Genomic DNA, 19,375 nt, shown 5'->3' with positions numbered 1-19,375 from the left:
AAGCAGAATTCTAACCTGCCTAGTTTTTTAGCTTAGATACAAAACACACCATGCATGCAGATATACAAACTGTAATAAAGATTTTAATAAACTATACCCTGTGTGATTCAATATCTATACATTTCTGTTCTCTGAAACACCTAATTTCTGTCTCTGTTATGACCATATAGGTCCCCTACACATATATTCCATTTCATATCAAAAAGACTCTAAGCTTAATTATATAAGACCTCAATAATTTCTACAATAGGAACATCTGAATCACAACATATGCAATTCGAGAGGTATAGTCAGCTAGAAAGTGTAATGCAGTATATCAGTTCAGTTAACTCCAAATTTTACACGTGAAGATTCAATAAGTAAGTTCAACAGGAGAATCCAATGCAGTACATCAGGTAGGTTAAGTCTGATTCTACTATTAAGTACCAGTCTTAAACAATAAATTGACCTGGAGATTTCACAATGTTTTGCCCAGGAACCTTCTGTATTCCTTAATTAGCTACGCACTGGTAATACGGTCCTAACAGATGGCATCCCATGGGTTGCATACTGATGGAGGGCCTCCTTTGCACACATGGAAGGAGAGAGGCCTGTGTTGGGGTGATTCCCACCCATACGGGTATTCAGCGGGGGTGGAGTTTAGTGCTTATTAGCACAGCGCTCCCCCACATCAGGGCAATCTTTTTGCAATTGGCCCTCCCTCCCTTGGCAATGTGGGCTTCTGCTGGTCACCATTTTGGGGCTGGGTTGGAATTTTTTGCCCTTTTCCAAATTGGCCTAGAAAGGGAGTGCTTTTGCCTACCTCACACTGTCGTTGTGGTAGGGGAACTGGCTCTGTTGTGTACTGAAAAAGTCTCCCTGCAACTTGGGGCTGCCAGAAAGAAGGTGAGCTTGGGGAAAAATACAATAGACCAGCAGGATCCTGGCAGCCACCTATCGGGATGCAATTAGTGTGTAAATAGCCTAATGTTGGGAGTGGTGTGTTTGGGGTGTGCCGTTTGATGGGATTATAAACAGGGCTTCGGCTCTGCTGGAGTTGTCTTGTAGTTGAGCTAGATCATTGAATAAAGCACGAGCAGCACTACTTGCATGTCGAACCCAGTATATTTCAAGCTCTGAGGCAGTGCTGTTAACTAGGGTGTTGGCAGGAATCTCGCCCCTCCTTGAATAGGGGGTTGGAGCACCTAGCACAAACCGTATCTTGGCGTGGGCCTCAGATGGGGACTGCTGGAGTGGGTATCCCCTCTTTCCCCGCAGCTAGAGGTGGCTGGCTCACTTCAGGGTTGTTAGTATGTCTGCTGCCTGGCAACAGCCATGTTAAGGTTGGCTTGTGCCACGGGCTCAGTGATTCACCCTGTTTAAGGTCAGGAAAGGGATCAGAGGATCCTGATGAGAGTTTTGGTCCTTGCCTGTTACAGTTGACTCAAGTTAATCTGAAAGTTAAATAAAGCTGCCCTTCAGTTTATACCAAATACCTGTGTTGGTCTCTTTCTTCCGACTATGTGTGCAACATGATGTCCTCTTTATCCTTCGACTTCTCTCCATTGAATTATGTCAATTTCACTTCTAATTTTTACTTTAGGCTTACTAGTTTAACTTCTGGCTTTAATTTTTGGTTTAACAGGTAATTGGGTAGCCCCTGTTTCCAACCATGCTTCTTCTCCTCCTGTGCTTATCTGCTGAATTTTCACCTGTAAAATTTGGAGTTAACTGACATGATGTAATGCATTGAACTTTTCTTGCTGAATATACGTGGAATTGTATATGTTGTGATTCAGACGTTCCTGTTGTTGTAGAAATTATTGAGCTTGTTTTTAATTTAATTTAATTTAATTATTTAAGCTTAAAACTAAGGACTTTTTGATGTGAGATTGAATATACTGTATAGGTGAAACATATGGTTGATAATAGAGATAGAAATTAGGTGTTTCATAGAACAGAAATTTATAGATATTGAATCACATGGGGTATCATTTATTAAAATCTTTATTACAGTTCGTATATTTGCATGTCCTGTGTGCTTTGTATCTTTAGTCTCCCAAACACCGTGGTTCCTTGTATTGTGAACTTATGATGCTTTGTAGTTTAGCTACAATTTACCAGTCCTTCTAGATTTTGTGGGGGATTATGCTCACAGTGCACAGAGACTGAACTCGCCTGCTTTTGCATGCATCTAGTGAATCAAAAGCCAATCCAGACTTTGAAGATCTGATAGAAACAGCATCACACCCTAATTTCTGCACATTAGCACATCTGGGTAGCAAAAAAGAGATCACAGCAATATCTGTGCTCCTGCTGCTGTGTGAGATGTTCTGACTAACATCTGAAAACGTTTGTTTTGCATTTCAGGGAAGAAACTTGGCTACACATTTAATAACAGGAATTTCCATAATGTCTCACTTGGGCAAGGCCAGGAGGTAGTGGCAGAGCAGGCCTTAGACCTGGCTGCAGCGGAAGGACATTGGGTTATCCTGCAGGTAATGTTTATTTTGAAAAAAGCTTTTGATGATCTCTTCCACTGCTGAATGTGGTTAAATCAGCATTGACTGACAGATGATTATGCAACAAGTCAGAGTAGCAATGTGATATCACTTGGTAAGGCCGAATGTCTGCATATCAGCAGTTGCTATCACAGTTTGGAAGCTGGATGGTAGTTTCCATAGAAATGGCAAAAAGGCATTGGGCATTAGCCCCTCTGATGGCTTCTCTCTTGGTGAAGCAGCCAATCCTTTTTTTTGTTCTCTGAGCAAATTAAAGAATTAATCTTCTGAAGGCATCCCCCAAAACAAATTTCAAATTTATTCACACCAAAAGCCAGAACTTTAATACAGTAGTCAAATTAAATTTGTCAAAATTCATAAAACCACAAACATGAATAAAATGAAATATTAAATAGCGTGTGCAAGTAAAACCTGTTAAGTCCTATAGCAAATTACATCTATTTGCCTTTCACTAGCAGCTTTCTAGTCCTTACAGCTAACCAGCCAAATTTGGCAAGTTTAGCTGTAACCTCAGGGAGCCTACTTTCTAGGAGGTTCTTCAGTAATTGTATCTTTTGACTAGTTGAGAATAGAGTAGTTGTAGAGAGTGGGAGAATATCACAAAAGTGGCTATATGCCCTGCAGTCATATATAACATGCATTAAAGTTTCCACCGGGATCATGCCTGTTTCTGTTCTGATCAAGGCATTTAAAGTACCAGGGGGGACTTGGAGGACTGTTCTCAGAAACTTAGATTGAACAGCCTTCAGTTTTTTAAAATTTGAAGTGATATTAAAGGGGGTACTAAAAGTGAGTTGGCTAAGAGATTTGGCCTTGAATAAATGGAGGGCTGCTATTATGGATTTACCCCCTTTGTGCCATTTCTGGATAGCCCCAGCTCTCCTGCTGGCCTTTAATGTTGCCTTGCTTATATTGCTAGATATTGAGCCATTTTCCTGGAACAAAACCCCCAGATATTTGAAACTAGAAACCTGTTCTATAGAGAAGGAATTTAGAGTCCAGTGATAAGATTTTGGTGACCTTTTAGCAAAAAACATTACCTTGGTTTTGGAGTAATTTATCTCTAAACTATTGTCATGGCAATATTCAGAAAATAATTTAAGTGCTCTTCTAAGGCCTATAGGTGTTCTTGACAAAAGAACCGCATCATCAGCATATAGAAGAACACCAACATGTTTGTTACTAAGTTTTGGAGGATGACACTCCGGCTTGTCAATGTAAACCACCAGGTCATTAATATAAAAGTTAAAAAGGGGGGGGGGGCAAAAGACAACCCTGTTGAACCCCTTTGTTTGTACTAATGGGATCTGTCAGGTGCCCTTGGGAGTATATTTTACCCTTATCGAAATCTGATTATAAAGGACCTGGATAAGAAAGAGTAGGCGCCTGTTGATGTTGGTAGAGCTTAATTTATCCCATAAAATAACTCTAGAGACTGTGTCAAAGGCTGATTTAAGGTTAAGAAAGGCCACATAAAGGGATATACTTGACTTAGATGAATATTTGGCAATCAGGTAGTCCAAAATCATACAATGATCTAATGTGCTGTGACCTTTTCTAAATCCAGCTTGTTTGTCTGCCATATAGAAATCATTTTCTAACGTCTCTAAATTTCCATAATAGATGTTTTGCATAAAGTTTGCTCACTATGCTGAGGAAGCTTATGGGTCTGTAATTATTAGGGTCTTCTTTATTGCCTTTCTTGTATAATGGAATAATTATGGCAGTCGCCCAGTCCTTGGGGATTTTTCCTGAGTGACCAATTTGTGTAAATAGGGATGCTAGAACAGGGACCCACCATTCAGCATTTCTCTTAATTAACTCTTGGGAAATTAAATCTATATCAGGGGCTTTCCCTGACTTCAAGGCGTCTAAAAGTTGTTTCAGTTCTGAGCAACACACCAGAGGCCATGAAGGTAGGTAAGAGATGGTGTCAGGAGTAAGAGAGTTCATAATGGATCTTCTTCGTGGTCTCTGTGCATCACACCTATGGGTTCTTGTGCACCTGCGCTGATCTGATTGCTGTTGTACATAGCTCACAACGGGATTTTCGCGCCTCCACCCTGAGCCTGCGTGGGAACCCCAACTGAGCATGCCCAGGGGGGTGGAGCATGGACATCCTGCCAGTTCTTTTCTGACCGCCTCGCTGTTAGCAGCTTTCATCAGTTGGTGCTTGTTCCTATTCTCCTCACCTCGGGAATTCTTAATTTTTCTTCTTCCATTGGATTATTTCTTAGAATATTGGACTTTTTGTCAAGAACTGTTAGAGGAGGTGGCGGGTGAGAACTTTCTGTGGTCTTCGGATCGTCAACCCCCTCCCCTCACGTCTGAGGAACTGTTTATGGATAAGAAGTGGGGGTGTTTTAAGAGGTGTGCCTCATGTGGGAGTAAGTTAGCTCCGCGAGACTCACACACAGTCTGTATAATTTGTTTGGGTGAATCTCACCGTCCAGAGGGTTGTGCTTTCTGTGCAAAACTTTCAAACCAAACGCGCGAAAATAGAGCAGCAAGGTTGACAGTCGCCCTTTGGGAATTGGCCCTTGCCCCTCCATCTTCAACTATGTTGACCGAAGTCCCTCAGAAACCATCAGTATTGACGGATCCCCCACCGAAACCATTGACTTCGACGCCAGGATCCACGGATACCCTCTTAACGCTGAGACCACCTCGACCAGTCAAATCTGCTTCTGATACGGGGCCAACCCCCTCCAAGAAGCACTCTTCCAAGTCTGCTTCTTCTGCCTCAACACCAGCGAAGAAACAGAAGAGGAATAAGTCTGAGGAACATACCTCCCACAAGTTGTCCACTGGGAACTCACATAAGTTTCACAAGGTGAGCAGTGTAGTACTCCCTAAGGGCTCTGCGCTGCCAACAATATCACAGTCACACTCCCTATTGATGCATCAGTCCATGCCGGAGCTGCCGAATGTACAATTGATGCCACTGAATGAAATTCTTGACTCTCCAGTCAGGCAGCTTAACCCTCCGGTACAAGACATGAACCTTGGATGATGCTCCCCATTTGTATCGGCTTCCGAAGCTGAAGGTGAGGTAATAGCGGCTTCTGGTGTCAGCCGACGCTCTAGGTCCGCTTCCTCCTGGACCAGCGGTCGTTCTGACCCAGACCGTCGATATCGACCCGATGACTGATCCGTTCTCCAGTCTGCGTGGATGATCAAGGTCGATGGGATGGATATAGGATCCGTCTTGATCGGCACCACTCATCCCGATCACCGAGGAGGGATTATTCACCCAAGCCACCTTCAGGTCAGGGCTCTCCTTCCCGATACCAACATCACTCATCAATGCTTTCCCCGTGGGCTCATCGTCATCACATACCATACTGGTTCTCTTCCTACCCTCTTTCGGCATCGATGCCTTGGCTGACACCTATGAGACTGGAGGATTGGGACCACCATTTGACCCTACCCCGCTCTCCACATCATCCACCACCATCCACATCTCTCCAAACCACCGTCCACATCTCTCCAAACCACCGAAATCTCCTCCTTCGAGGCAAGTCGTGCCTTGTCTTCCATCGCCTCCTCCACCACCATCGTCAGTTACTCTGAAGGAGCTTCATACACTGCCAATTCCTATCCAGAAGTCTCCATCGCCTTCCGAGGCCTCTCCAGTCACTTCTGATGTCGACCAGTCTGAGGGTGAGATCTCACAGGGAGTTATGTCTCCAAAACATAAGGTCTCCGAAGACCTCCCAATCTCCCCATCTGAGGACTTGTCTTCTTATGGAGATTTAGTCAAAAGAATGGCTCATTCATTGGGTCTGTCTATCGTCCAACCTCAACCATCGATATCGGACGCAGTTTATGATGTTGTCTAGATGGACACGTCCACAGCGATCTCCCTTCCAATGTCAAAAGTACTCCTACATGTAATGCAGATGCCCTGGGAGAAGCCCTCATCCGCACTGGTGTCGACACGGAGACTGGATCACACATATAGAGTGCAAGAGGAAGGAGCTGGTTTTCTACACGTCCATCCAAAACCAAACTCCATGGTTGTCTCCTCTTCTTCCAGAACTAGATGCACTCATACGACTCCCTCTGACAAGGAAAGCAAGAAGCTTGATGCTTTTGGGAGACACTTTTACTCAGTGCGTGCTTTGGGAATCAAAACATCCAATTACATTGCATGTATGAGTAGGTACCAGTATGCATTATGGCAACAACTTTCTGACATCTTGCCCTTTCTTCCTGAGGACAAAACTCAAGCAGCCCGAACCCTACAAAAGGAAGGCATGGTTCTGGTGAAGCAGCTTCTGAATTCATCTAAGCACTCACTGGATACTTTCTCCAAAACTATGTCTTCACTGGTCACCCTTTGTAGGCACTCCTGGCTGAGAATGACTTCTTTGCCACCTGATACCAGGGCATACATAGAAGATCTCCCCTTTGACGGTGACGGCCTGTTACACTCCTCTACTGACTCTGCTCTGCAGGAGATGGACAAGAGCATAAAGGCCTCTAGGTCCTTGGGCGTTTCTGCTCCTTCCAAGCCGTACCACTAGCGTTCCTGGTCTCGATACAGTTCCAAACGCCCATTTAACAAACCGTCCCCAGAGGGTACCTGGAGACCATGTCAGTCACCTAAGGGCCATCACCAACAGTACCAATACCCTGCATAGTCCACATATGGCCCGCAACAGCAGCAGTCTAGGGCAAAACCTCAAAAGACTTCCAAACCGGGTGTTTGACTTGCCCCAGATTGCTTCAGGGCCTCCACCCGCCTTTCCCCATTCCTACCTGGATGGTTGGGTTTTATCCATCCTAACCCACGGTTATTCAATAGAATTTGTGGACTATCCAATGTTGCCTGTTTTCCTGGCCATCCCTCCCTCTCCCCTCCTTCTCCAGGAGGTCACTTCTCTCTTGGTGAAAGATGCGATGGAACGGGTGCCAAAGGCATACGAGGGAACAAGTTTTTACCCCCATTACTTTGCGATTCCCAAATGAGACGGGGGCTTGCGCCCAATTTTAGACCTACGGGGCCTCAATGTCTTTGTGGAATACTGCAAATTCAAAATGACATTGTTGCGAGTAATCCTCCCTCTTCGGGCTCGGGGGTCCTGGATGGCGACCATCGACCTCCAGGATGCGTACTTTCACCTCAATATCCATCCGTCTCGTTGAAAGTACCTCCAATTTGCCATAGCGGACCTCCATTTCCAGTACAAGTGTCTCCTGTTCGGCCTCTGCACGGCGCCAAGGGTCTTCACCAAGATGATGGTAGTGGTGGTGGCCTATCTTCATCTACAGGAAATTACCATATTTCCCTAAATAGACGATTGGCTCTTAGAGGCAGATTTCTTGTCGCTCCTGGAGAATCACATTTCCCAGACACTCCACATCCTGTCCTCCCTGGGCCTCCAGGTCAACTTTCAGAAGTCTCACCTGCAACTCTCACAGAGGATACAGTTCATTGGTGTGGTTCTCGACTCCATGACATGCAGAGCTTACTTTCCTGCAGACGGAGCGGCTACCCTGTCGTCTCTCACAAAGGAAGTGCGTAAAAGTACCTCGTCCATGGCTTTTCCAATCCAGTGTCTGTTGGGCCACATGTCAGCCACTACAGCCATACTTTGGTTCGCCAAGCTGCACATGAGACCTCTGCAGATGTCATTCTTGCAATGCTTCAAGCCAATCTGCATGAGCCACCGTCCATCTCCTACCCCCACCGAATGTGCGAGACTCCCTATTGTGGTGGTCAGTGGAATCCAACCTGACCCAGGGTGCACCTTTTCAACCACCAAATCTGCATCTCACTCTCACCACTGACACTTCCCTGTGGGGATAGGGAGCCCATCTCAACGGCCTGTGTGTCGGGTACCAGTGGGATGCTCTCAATTCAAAAAAGCACATCAACTATCTGGAACTGCTGGCAATAAATCTGGTGCTGAACTCTTTCCAGCCCATCCTTCAAGGGCATTGCGTAGCTGTTCTGACAGACAATATGACGGCGCTCAGCTATGTCAATCATCAAGGTGGGACGATGTCCTGGAGCCTTTGCCATCTGGCAGTCACCCTCTGGGAAAGGTGTATGACCAACGAAATCTTCCCTGTGCCCACTCACATTCCAGGGACCTGCAATGTGAAGGCAGACCTTCTCAGCAGGGGTCTTACTCAGCGTCACGAGTGGGAGCTGGGTTGGACTTACCTTCGCCCACTCTTTCAGAAATGGGGCAGTCCGAAGATAGATGTATTCGCCTCCAGAAAGAATTCAAAGTGTCCTTTCTTTTGTAGTCAGGGGGGAGTGGACCCTCTCTCCCTAGGAGATGGCCTCCTCTATATGTTTCCTACTCTACCCCTCCTCTTACGAGTAGTGCAGAAACTAGCCGGAGTCAGGCCAAACTGTATCCTAGTGGCTCCATGGTGGCCCAGGCAACCGTGGTTCACCACTCTTCTCCGACTCGCGAGGGGCAGGTACCACCACTTCTCCAGAGAGCTGGATTTCCTCCTAGCAGAAAACGCATCACTTCTTTACGTCGGAGTGGAGAATCTGAAACTGACAGTTTGGCAGATAAGTCGATAACCTTCTCTGATCGTGTCTCAGAGGTTCTTATCAATGCTAGAAAGGCGTCCACTCGTCTTTCTTATCAGAGGAAGTGGCTTAGGTTCCTTTCCTTCTTGCAGACTCCAATTACTTCACTGAGGTCTGTGAGCCTGGATAAGATCCTCAAGTTCCTCCTGTCGCTCGCTGATCAGGGCCTTTGCCACTCATAGGACCCTAACCCTAACCCTATTAGGGTCTATCTGGCAACCATTTCCTACTACATAGGATTGGACAATTATTCAATATTCACACATCCCATTTCGAAGAAGTTCCTTCAAGGACTCATGCAGTTATATCCCCCTGTGAGGGCTCTGACACCATTGTGGAATTTACCCTTGGTGCTCTGCCATCTCACGAGAAAGCCATCGAACCTATGGCTTCCTGCAACCTTCAATATGTGGCACGGAAAACTGTGTTCTTGGTGGCAATCACATTGGCCAGGAGGGTCAGTTAACTGATGCCACTACACCGTGATCCTCAATACCTAGTCTTCCTGCCACATGGGGTACATCTGCTGCTGGACGTCTCTTTTCTACCAAAGACAGTGTCGGAATTTCATTTGAACTCCGAAATCTTCCTGCCTGACTTCTTCCCTCACCCTGACGGGGAAGAACAGCACCTTCTTCACACTCTCAATGTCAAGAGGGCGCTCCTCTTCTACCTGAATCAGACTCAGTCTACTAGGAGAGATAATACTCTCTTCCTCTCATACTCCAACACTTCACTGGGGTCGTGGATCTCAGCTCAGCACTTGTCAAAGTGGGCAAAAGCAAGCAGGCAAGCAGGCACAGCAAAAAGCCATTACTTTCCCACAGAGGAAAAGGCAGCTGGAGTCTACAAGGTCAAGCCAGAGATAGCGCACAGTAGCTGGACAGGGAAGAGCTGAAAACGAGGAGGAGGGCACCCCTCCACATTCCAGATCCATGACAGGGCTACCTGACACCGAGGAGCTGTGACTGATGAAATGAGGGCTCAGACGACTAGAGAGACGGTGGTGGTATGCTTGTGATGAAGCAACAAGAGCATCCTATAGGACGTTTATGAGATCCTATGAGATGGCAGTCAAAGCCGGGAAGAGAGAGTTCTACGCGACTGCGGTTGCGGCTGCAAGCTCACGCCCAGCACAATTGTTTAGAATTATTCGGTCATTAACAGAGCTGCCACAGGGCAGATCAAATGCTAGGGAATTGGAAATTGGCTGTGAGGCTTTTGCGAGCTACTTTGCAGATAAAGTCCTGTTCCTCCGCCGCAATCTCCCCACCACAGTTGAGACAGTGAGTGAACTCGATGCCCTATGCACGTCTTCTGGTTCTATTCTGGTTTATTTCAGTCCACTCACCCTTGAGGAAGTCGATAGATTGCTCTCAATGGTACACCCATCTACGTGCTGCCTTGATTCATGCCCTTCATGGCTCAAAAAAGCTGGCTGCAAGGGGTTGTGAGGTGCCCTCAGGGATATTAGCAACAAGTCCTTCACTGAAGGACTGTTCCCGGGGGCACTCAAGGAAGTGATGATCCACCCTCTATTTAAAAAATCATCCTTGGACCCAGCCGAATTGGCCAGCTATCAGCCGGTCTCCAATTTGCCCTATGTGGACAAATTACTTGGGAGAGTGGCGGCGATTCAGTTGCAGAGCTTTATAGATGAAACTTCCATCCTAGACTCATTCCAGTCCAGCTTTTGGCCAGGCCATGGGATGGAGACGGCACTGGTCATCCTCACAGACGACCTCCGAAGGCAACTGGATCGAGATGGCACGGCGGTACTGTTGTTGTTGGACCTGTCAGTGCCGTTTGACATGGTCGACCATCAGTTACTGATCCATCACCTCGCCGACATAGGAATTCAGGGGCTTGCCTTGCAATGGCTCATCTCCTTCCTCCAAGGTCAGGGACAGAGGGTGGCGTTAGGGGAACAGATGTCCCAGAGGTACATCATCCTTCCTCCAAGGTCAGGGACAGAGGGTGGCGTTAGGGGAACAGACGTCCCAGAGGTACCTGTTGGTCTGCGGGGTTCCTCAAGGGGCAGTGTTATCCCCGATGTTATTTAACATCTACATGCACCCCCTTGCACACTCTGAAATGGGAGCTGGCAAACCCCCCCCTCAGGATTCCATCCATGGACCTAGCATCAGGGATCTGGGAAGTACAGCCCCCCCACTCCACTGAACGTATGGGTCATTATCTCATAGCCAGGAGTTGACTAGTACCATCGAGAATTTTGCAGCAGGGGTAATAATGAACGTGCGTTGCTCCCAATGGGACCCCATCCCTATCACCACTGGCACAGTTTGATACCTGCACGCATCTTTCATTGGGGACCCATCCATCTGGGTGAAAATTGTAGGTTCTGGCAATACTTGGACAGGTACCCCTAGCCCGGTGACTACTGTGGGGCTGATTAAGTCTCAGGCACACCCAGAGTCAACCAGGGCTCTCACCTGTATCTGGGTGCCCTGCTCAAGGTTTATTACAGTCACTGTCACATAAAACAAATGGGGAGAGGTTCTCACCGAACTTGGTGCATGGGACTTTCGAACTTGCCAGGTTGCGCCCTTCACAGCAGGTCCCAATCTTTTCCTGCTGGCGCATTGGGCTCGTCTCCACTGGAAGAGGTCCCATCCAACTATCCCTGCTCTCCCATCCACACCCCTTTTTCTTGAAGGGCTTGCACTCACTTGCCTTCTCATCCCCAGGGCTCTTGTTGAGAGGGCAACTGGCTGCGAAGTGCCTGAAGGCTCCACATCTTAGGCACAGGCCCCATCGCATCCTTTGTTCTTTGACAACATCCCTTGCCTTGGTTTTCGTTCCCCGTGGTGCCATTGCAGCTGCCGCCCTTGCAAGAGTCCATTGGCAATACATCTGTAAGAGGTTCGAGCGGTTCTCCACCTTGGAGGTCATCTGTACCCACCCATTCAGGGTTAGTGGATTGCCCTGGGCCAGGGCCCAATCTAGAATTCAGTGGTTCAGCCTGGCCCGGTAGAATTCGATGAGGATCTCTTCAGGCCAACCCTGGAGCTTTGCAGTGTGCATTTTGAACTCATCTGACTACTCCCGTACTGAGTGCCCACCTTGGCACAAGCCCCTCAGATGGGTGTGTGCTCTCTCCAGCTCCAGGGGGTCCTTGTATTGACATTGGAGTGCCCATATAAAGGCATTCACATCTCAGAGTTCCGGGGCCCAGACATTGTGTAGACCCATGAACCAGTTGGCCACCTGGTCCCTGAGGCACAACCCAATAAAATCCACACGGTGCTCATCTGTGGCAAAAGTGGGGCCCCAATCATGTAAGAACGCCAATTTCTCTGGGGTGCCATCGAATGCTGCTTCCAGGGCATCGCATGGTCACTCTGGAGTCACCGGGGTTGCAGGCAGCATGGTCACCCCAGCCGGGCCAGTAGGGACGACTGGGGGTGCCAGGGAGGGGGGGCACTTGCGGAGGGGCCGGTGGCGCCCTCCTAGCTCCATCCTGGGGCCGTTTGCGATTCCGGAACTTTTGCTGGATGACATCCATGATGATGCCCGGTAATTCCAGCATCATGTTCTGCATCTCTCATCTGATCTCTTCAGCCTCACCTCTGAACTCCCTGCGTAGACACTCAACTTCTCCGTGGCTTGAATGCACTCTGGGTCCTCCTGGAATGAGCATCTATAGCACCTTTGGGTGCTATCGTACGCCAATTTCTTGAGCCTCGGATCAGGAGTCGCCACTCAGATGGGCTCAGCCCAAGTGGGGATTGCTGCCCAGAAGTCTTGAGTCTGCACCCCACTTTCCACTCCTTTGGACTCCGTGTTCACGACCGGGGCCACCGTGGTCCCTTGCTCAGGCACAGTGCCATCCGCCGAAGTTGTAGAGACTTCCCCGTCCTCTCCACTCATCATGGTTGTGGTGCAGGAGGTTGAGAAAGGGAAAAAAGGAGTCCTAACAACTTCTCAGGATCCTGGTTAAATCAGTTCTCAACACCAGTCAGTTTGAAGAAAGCTAACTTTATTGGGACAGTTGATAGATACCATCCTGGACACGTCTGTTGTTAGGACTGAAGTTGAACTCACAAAGGTTGCAGATATAGTAGATTCAAGTAAAGGCACTAAAGATCAGGACCCATTCACCCCACAGTATTTTCCCACCAGAACTGTCAGCTCTCCCCCCCCCCCCAAAGGCATGTCCCCCCAAGGAAAACAGCATCACAGATATTTGAGAAGCCAGGACATTTGGCACTGCTAAGGTGACAAGCCCAGGGCACATCAAAGACAGAGAGAGGAACCTTCTCTCTCAATGGCAGGCAAGCTGTAAAATGCAAAATGCACAGGGAATCTGACACACTGTCATAACTGCTGCCAAGTGTTGTAACTACTTGGGGGCTGGAATCCATTATTACCTGGAAGAGTTGAAGTACTAGCCATTCCTAATTTAATCACCATCTTTATCCATTAGTCAGAATGTTACCATCCTTCATTCAATGATTGACTTAATTGAATCCCTGAAGGGCTTTTCATTTTCATGCATTGTTGCTTCAATGAGCTGGGTTCATGCACAACATTAAATAACAATGAACAGCTCAACCACAGCAAGGCACTGATCAAAGCTTGGCAGAGATTTCCTTATTACATGCTAAATAATTGGATGACATGATAGATGCTTCGGGATTGGAGGGGAAGGAGCTTTTTCACAAACAAGCCAAGACACAACTTTTTTGTGTGTGCTATAATACTGAAATTGGGTTACCATCAAGGTACCCATCAAGGTATATTTGGGTAACCATCAAGGTAACCCTCATTAATTGGTTGTCTGCATGCCCAGTTGTCTTACCATCACATATTCCAAATATCTTATTTTTGAGTTCCGCTAAGCATTTGTCAGGGTTCCCAGTCATCACACTCAGCACCAGGTCTTCAGAAGATTCAGTTTATTGAGAGAGAAAGTACTTGAGACACCATGAACTCTTGTATGAGGAATGGTGCGAGAGGCACGGGGCTTTTGGGATATACCCCCTTCAAAAGAGACCCCCTGATAACCCCTGATACTACAAAGCCAATAAGCAAGCACTATTAAGCATGGGCTACACCCAGCCATTAGTTTCCCAGCAGGAGGCTCGGGTAGAAGCGCCTCTAGCCTCAAGGACACTTGCAAGATAAATGCAAGCAAAGGAGGGGAGGAGTGGGGGAGGGGAGCGAGCACATCTCCTTGGCTGAACATTCCAACACATGGCAGCATTAGCTGACAGCATTGTAATGAATCTGTTTTTAAGAATGAGTTCTGTTTAGATGCAAGCAGCAAGAGCCATGTTAGGTGAGAAAATCGTTGCGTGAGTTGAGGATGTGAGCTTCACCTGTAAAGAGACCCTGTTCAACAAGCCCCCCCCCAGACTTTGATGTAACCCAAACAGATGTTATTTGTGGTGGTGAGTTGTCAGTGCACATATGCAATCCTTTCTCACTTGCTTAAAGGGAAAGGATTGTATTGTGGCCAAAGACAGTCAATTTATAGTGACACTTATTCTCTGCTTCCTTGAGTAGTGAGAAACTCTGGTGCAGTGCTACTGGGTATCATTTCCTTTGGGTGAAGAGATCCAGTGTCTCTGTAATATTGTTTTATTTATTTACAAATGTATAAGCAGAGCACAGCAGGGATAAATCAGTTCCTAAGAACCTGCAGCAAAATTGCTAATCCAACATCAGATTCCCAGTGAGCCATTATTTCAGGCAAATCCAAGGGTGTATGACGCATCCCAGTTTTTGCTAATTTTCAGTTAAACGCTCTTCTTTTTGCCCGCCTCTCTCAAACTTTAGATTATAAAACTTGTTCAGAGCTGTTTCTCTGCCCATTTTCACTAACTGACAGATAACATATTCCCAGCGAGGGTTGCTAACCTCCAGGTGGGACTTGGAGATCTCCTAGAATTACAGCTGACCTTCAGACTATAAAGATCAGTGTCCCCAGAGAAAAATGGCTGTTGTGGAGGGTGGATTCTATGGCATTACACTCCACTAAGCTCTCCCCTTCCCCAAACTCAACCTTCTCATATTCCTCCATGAAATCTCCAAGAATATCCCATCGTGCAGTTGGCAACCATCTTCCCAGCTATCAAGGAACACTGGTGTTCTTTAAGTTCCTGCTCACTCAATTAAGTATCACACTACACATGATGTTTGAAGAACTGTGACTGGATCCTCATAGCGTTTTTTAAAAACTTTTTTTTTTTTTTTTTAAATGTATCTGCTTTAATGTTCTGATTTAAACTGGGGCTGTGTGTGTTTAATTTCTGCTACCTCTGTGTGGTTTTGCTAATTAAAAAACAACCCTCTCGTGATGCAGTTAGCCCTAAAGGAAGAAGGCTGTCTTTTATCTTTTTGGGGTTGTTTATAGTACGTGCATACACGGTTGTATGTGTGTTGCTTTCAGTCAGCGAAATGGCATTTCCCCACTCCCTGCAGTCCAAATTGAAATTAGGCCTCCATGTGGCTGCTTTAGCATTTTTAAAAACATTGTGAAGATCCTATCATGGATCTTCCAGAGCCCTGTCCAGTTTGACCCTAAGATAGTTCATTCATTGCATTGTTTCTCACTGGGCCTTTCCACACGGTGTCTTTGCTCCAGCTTGGCTTCATAATTGCATCCGTTTCCCACCACCACTTTTGTAGTGGTTTGAAAAAAGAACAGGGAAAAACTTGAAGAATAAAACATCAACAGGCAAATAATGCTGTGTGTAAGGGAGGGGGAAGACCAGTGCAGTTGAGAAGCCAAGCTGGAGCAAAATCCAGAACAGAATAGCCTGTCATCTCTGACTGATGCTGTTCTTAGTATGGTGAGGATGCTTTAAGCAAGATGTTCCTGGCAGGTCATAAAAGGCTTCATAAGTTTCCCTTTTTATATTGCACTGCCTGTTTGCAGCTGGTCTGCTTCCAACTTTGTGACACAAGGTGGTCAAATGGTCCTGGAAAAGTATGTGTGTATAAATTGGGGAAGATAACCCCATGGTACGTTTTACGTTTACAGTGTACCTCTACTGACTGGAGTGGGAGGGAATCCATGATGAAGTAAATTGCTAGTTTGTATGGTACTATTTCCGGGAGTTACCATAGCAACTCTTACGTCTTCATGATACGTGTTTTACTTTGTGAGATCCACAGACTTGGAAGTCTGTTTTTTAAAAGCAAAATTTGGATACCTATGCATATTGTTGTGTACATTTCATGCATTTGTCCTATCCGTCCTTGGACTGTTTCCCAGTCATTTATTATGCACCCTCAGTCCTTTGAATGTTATATACAATCTGTTTCTCTGACAGGAGCCACAGACACATTACACCCTCACCCACATTTCTGCTGCTGAACAAATGGCAGTTGGCTTAAAAAAATAAAATAAAAGGGTATGTGTGTGAATGTCTGTGCATTTTGTGGAATTTCAAAGTGCAAAACTGGGAGTAGGTAGCCAGGCTGGTTTCCTTACTGAGAAAGCACTGGAAGCTTTAATGGATAACATAGCAGCTAGGAAATTGGCAATTGCCTATTTGGGGTGCTTTGAATCTGGGAGAAGGCTTTGCTTCCATTGTGTCCAACACTTTTCTAGCCTGAGATGAAGAACCATGCATCATGAAATAAGGCTAAAAAAGGAGGGCGGCATGGCAAGGGGGAGGGAGCTGTGATAAGCAAAGTAATTGCACATCATTCTTCATGGAGGCTATGATCCTACAAGGCTGGATTTGGCTTGATGTGGGACTTCTCTGTTGTTGGCTATGGACAGGGAAAAGAAGCTTATGTGCTCATGGAATACCATTCATCATTGCTGGCAGTCCATATGCCCTTCTCTCCATATGCAAGAGAATGTGCAGGAGGAATTCTACAAAGTATTTTTTTTTAAGAAAAAATAATGGGCTAGTGGGATCAGTTGCTAAAGAAAAAGGTACAGAAACCTTGTCACTTGAAGATTCGAAAACTGGTTAGAGAAGCATCCAGTGAGGCCATGTTATGTCTGGAATGGATTGTATGTATGTATTGAGCTTGAGTCTGATGCAAGGTATTGTAAACCGACAGAACAATGGAAGTTCTGGAGGGAAGCAAAGTGATTGGTCTTTATGTACAGTATCTGATTGGATGTTATCTGACATATGGGCGTGGCACGCCAAGCCCGGACTGTTTAAAAAGGAGCCTGTTGCTCTGTTGTTTGTCTCGTTCTGGTTTCTTCATACTTCGTTCAATAAAGCTGTTATCACTGTTCACCTGCTGCCTCGAGTCTTGCTGGACCAACGCCAGGACGGCAGACGACCTAGAAGCCCCTGAGGAACCCAGGGCAGAAGAACGAGACCTGTCTGATCAAGTAGTTGCAGCACTTGTGCCAGTGCCTACACCAAGAGCAGTGATGGCTGTCAACCCACGGTTCGAGGCATTCGAACCCGACCTCGAAAACTGGGATTCCTACCTGACCAGGTTCGAGTTCCACCTCCAGGCTAACCAGATTGAAGGTGAGGACCAGCAGAAGGTGACACTCCTCAGCTCCTGCGGAAGGGCTCTCTTTGACATTGTTCGGTCTTTGGTCACTCCGGCTGAAATCAAAACCGTGTCCCTGGCTGAACTCAATCTGAAACTGAAGGGGCATTTTGCACTGCAACCTTCACAGATCGCTAGCCGGCACGTGTTCTACAAGCGGTCCCAGGCAGCAAACGAGACAGTTGCTGAATACGTATCGGCCTTGCGGAAGGCTGCACGCCCGTGCAATTTCACCGACCTCTAGAAAGCGCTCCTCGACCGACTCGTCTGTGGCATGGACGAGAAGCTACAGCAGTGATTTTTCACATGAACGGCTCTCACCTATGCTGTGGCCTACTCGGAGGCTGTTGCCGCAGAGGCCGCTGATAAGGCAACCCAAGAAGTGCGTCAAAACCTGACCCCAATTCAACAGGGGGCCAACAAACCTGAACACCACAAATCAACGAGCGAGTCTGATGGTGAGCATGATGACATCAACCATTCTCATACTCTGAGGCCCAAGTAGACCCAAGTGAAAACTGCGCCGAGGCGAACATGTGCCGGATGCGGCGGAGATCATGAGCGGGATCGATGCTGGGTAAGGGATATCGTTTGCCAATCCTGTGACAAGCGAGGCCATTTAGCCAGGGTTTGCAGGGCCAAGAGGAAGAAGACACCACCGTTGTCTTCTCGTGCATGTCCCCAGGTTCGAGGCAAGGACAACGCAAGGTCTACAGATTGCCATCTGACCAAGTGCTGTTCCTGCCCTTCGACCATCCTAAGGACCAGATCGCGAGCAAAGAAGAAGATCCACGTCACCATCTTGCTGAATGGCGTACCATGTGAGATGGAGGTCGACTCGGTATCGTCAGTGACTGTCATTTCATCTGAAACCTTGCAACGTTTGTTTCCGCGATGGAACCGTCAGCGTTTAAAGCCGAGCACAATCCACCTATCCGATTTTCAGGGAAGGCGCATTCCTGTGGCCGGTGAAGCCACATTTGAGGTACAATTCAAAGGGTTCAAGGAGTCTCTGAGTCTCCTTGTTGCCGAGGGGTGCCGAGCCAGTCTGTTGGGCTTAGACTGGTTTGAGACCCTCGGAATTGCTATAAGTGGTATTAACCAGGTCAATGCAAATAAATTGAATTCACTGTATGTGGAATTTGTGGATGTTTTTGATGGTACCCCGGGAATGTATAGGGGGCCGCCAGTCACTTTTGACCTAGATCCTTCTGTAGCGCCTATACGGCTTAAGTATCGCAAGGTCCCGATTTCCCTGAAACCGTGTATAAAGTCTGAGCTGGACAAACTCGTGGCTCAAGGTGTGCTAGAACTGGTATTGCACTCAAAATGGGAAACCCCTATCATGACACCAGTAAAACCTGATGGGTCGATCTGAATATGTGCTGATTACAAATGCACAATCAACAAGGCTCTGCAGCAGCACTCTTACCCTGTCCCCATAATTAGTCATGTGCTGGCATCATTAGGGGAGTGTAAAGTCTTTGCAAAATTATATCTGGCTCAGGCTTATCAACAGCTACCAGTAGACCCCTCAGGCCGCCTTGGCGCAAACCACTGTCACACACAGGGGTGCATTCAAGGTTAATCGCTTGCAGTTTGGTGTAAATGTGGCCCCAGGCATATTTCAAGGCCTAATGGAGGTTTTGTTAAGGGGTGGTCCCCTATTTAGATGACGTCTTGATTGCTGGCCGGTCCGAGGACAAATTGGCAGAACGCCTCAGGTCCTTGTTAAGCCGTTTCCAAGAGTCAGGGGTTGCCCAGTACCATCAAGAATTCTGCAGCAGGGGTAATAATGAATGGGCGTTGCTCCCAA

General features: G+C 47.0%; 1 protein-coding gene across 1 annotated transcript in view; it reads left to right on the top strand.

Moving 5' to 3' along the window:
- LOC107119417 (dynein heavy chain 9, axonemal-like) overlaps positions 1 to 19,375 on the top strand; it is a 115,729-nt gene that overhangs the window by 40,790 nt on the left and 55,564 nt on the right. The window contains exon 6 of the mRNA XM_015421885.1: positions 2,350 to 2,477. Within this exon, the coding sequence (XP_015277371.1) occupies positions 2,350 to 2,477 (128 nt within the window). The remainder of the gene's footprint in view (positions 1 to 2,349; positions 2,478 to 19,375) is intronic.

Source organism: Gekko japonicus, unplaced genomic scaffold (genome assembly GCF_001447785.1).
Source record: "Gekko japonicus isolate JY-2015 unplaced genomic scaffold, Gekko_japonicus_V1.1 scaffold820, whole genome shotgun sequence".
NCBI classification, from domain to species: domain Eukaryota; kingdom Metazoa; phylum Chordata; class Lepidosauria; order Squamata; family Gekkonidae; genus Gekko; species Gekko japonicus.
Note: the sequence above shows the minus strand (reverse complement) of the source record. Positions and strands in the feature narration are given on the sequence as shown.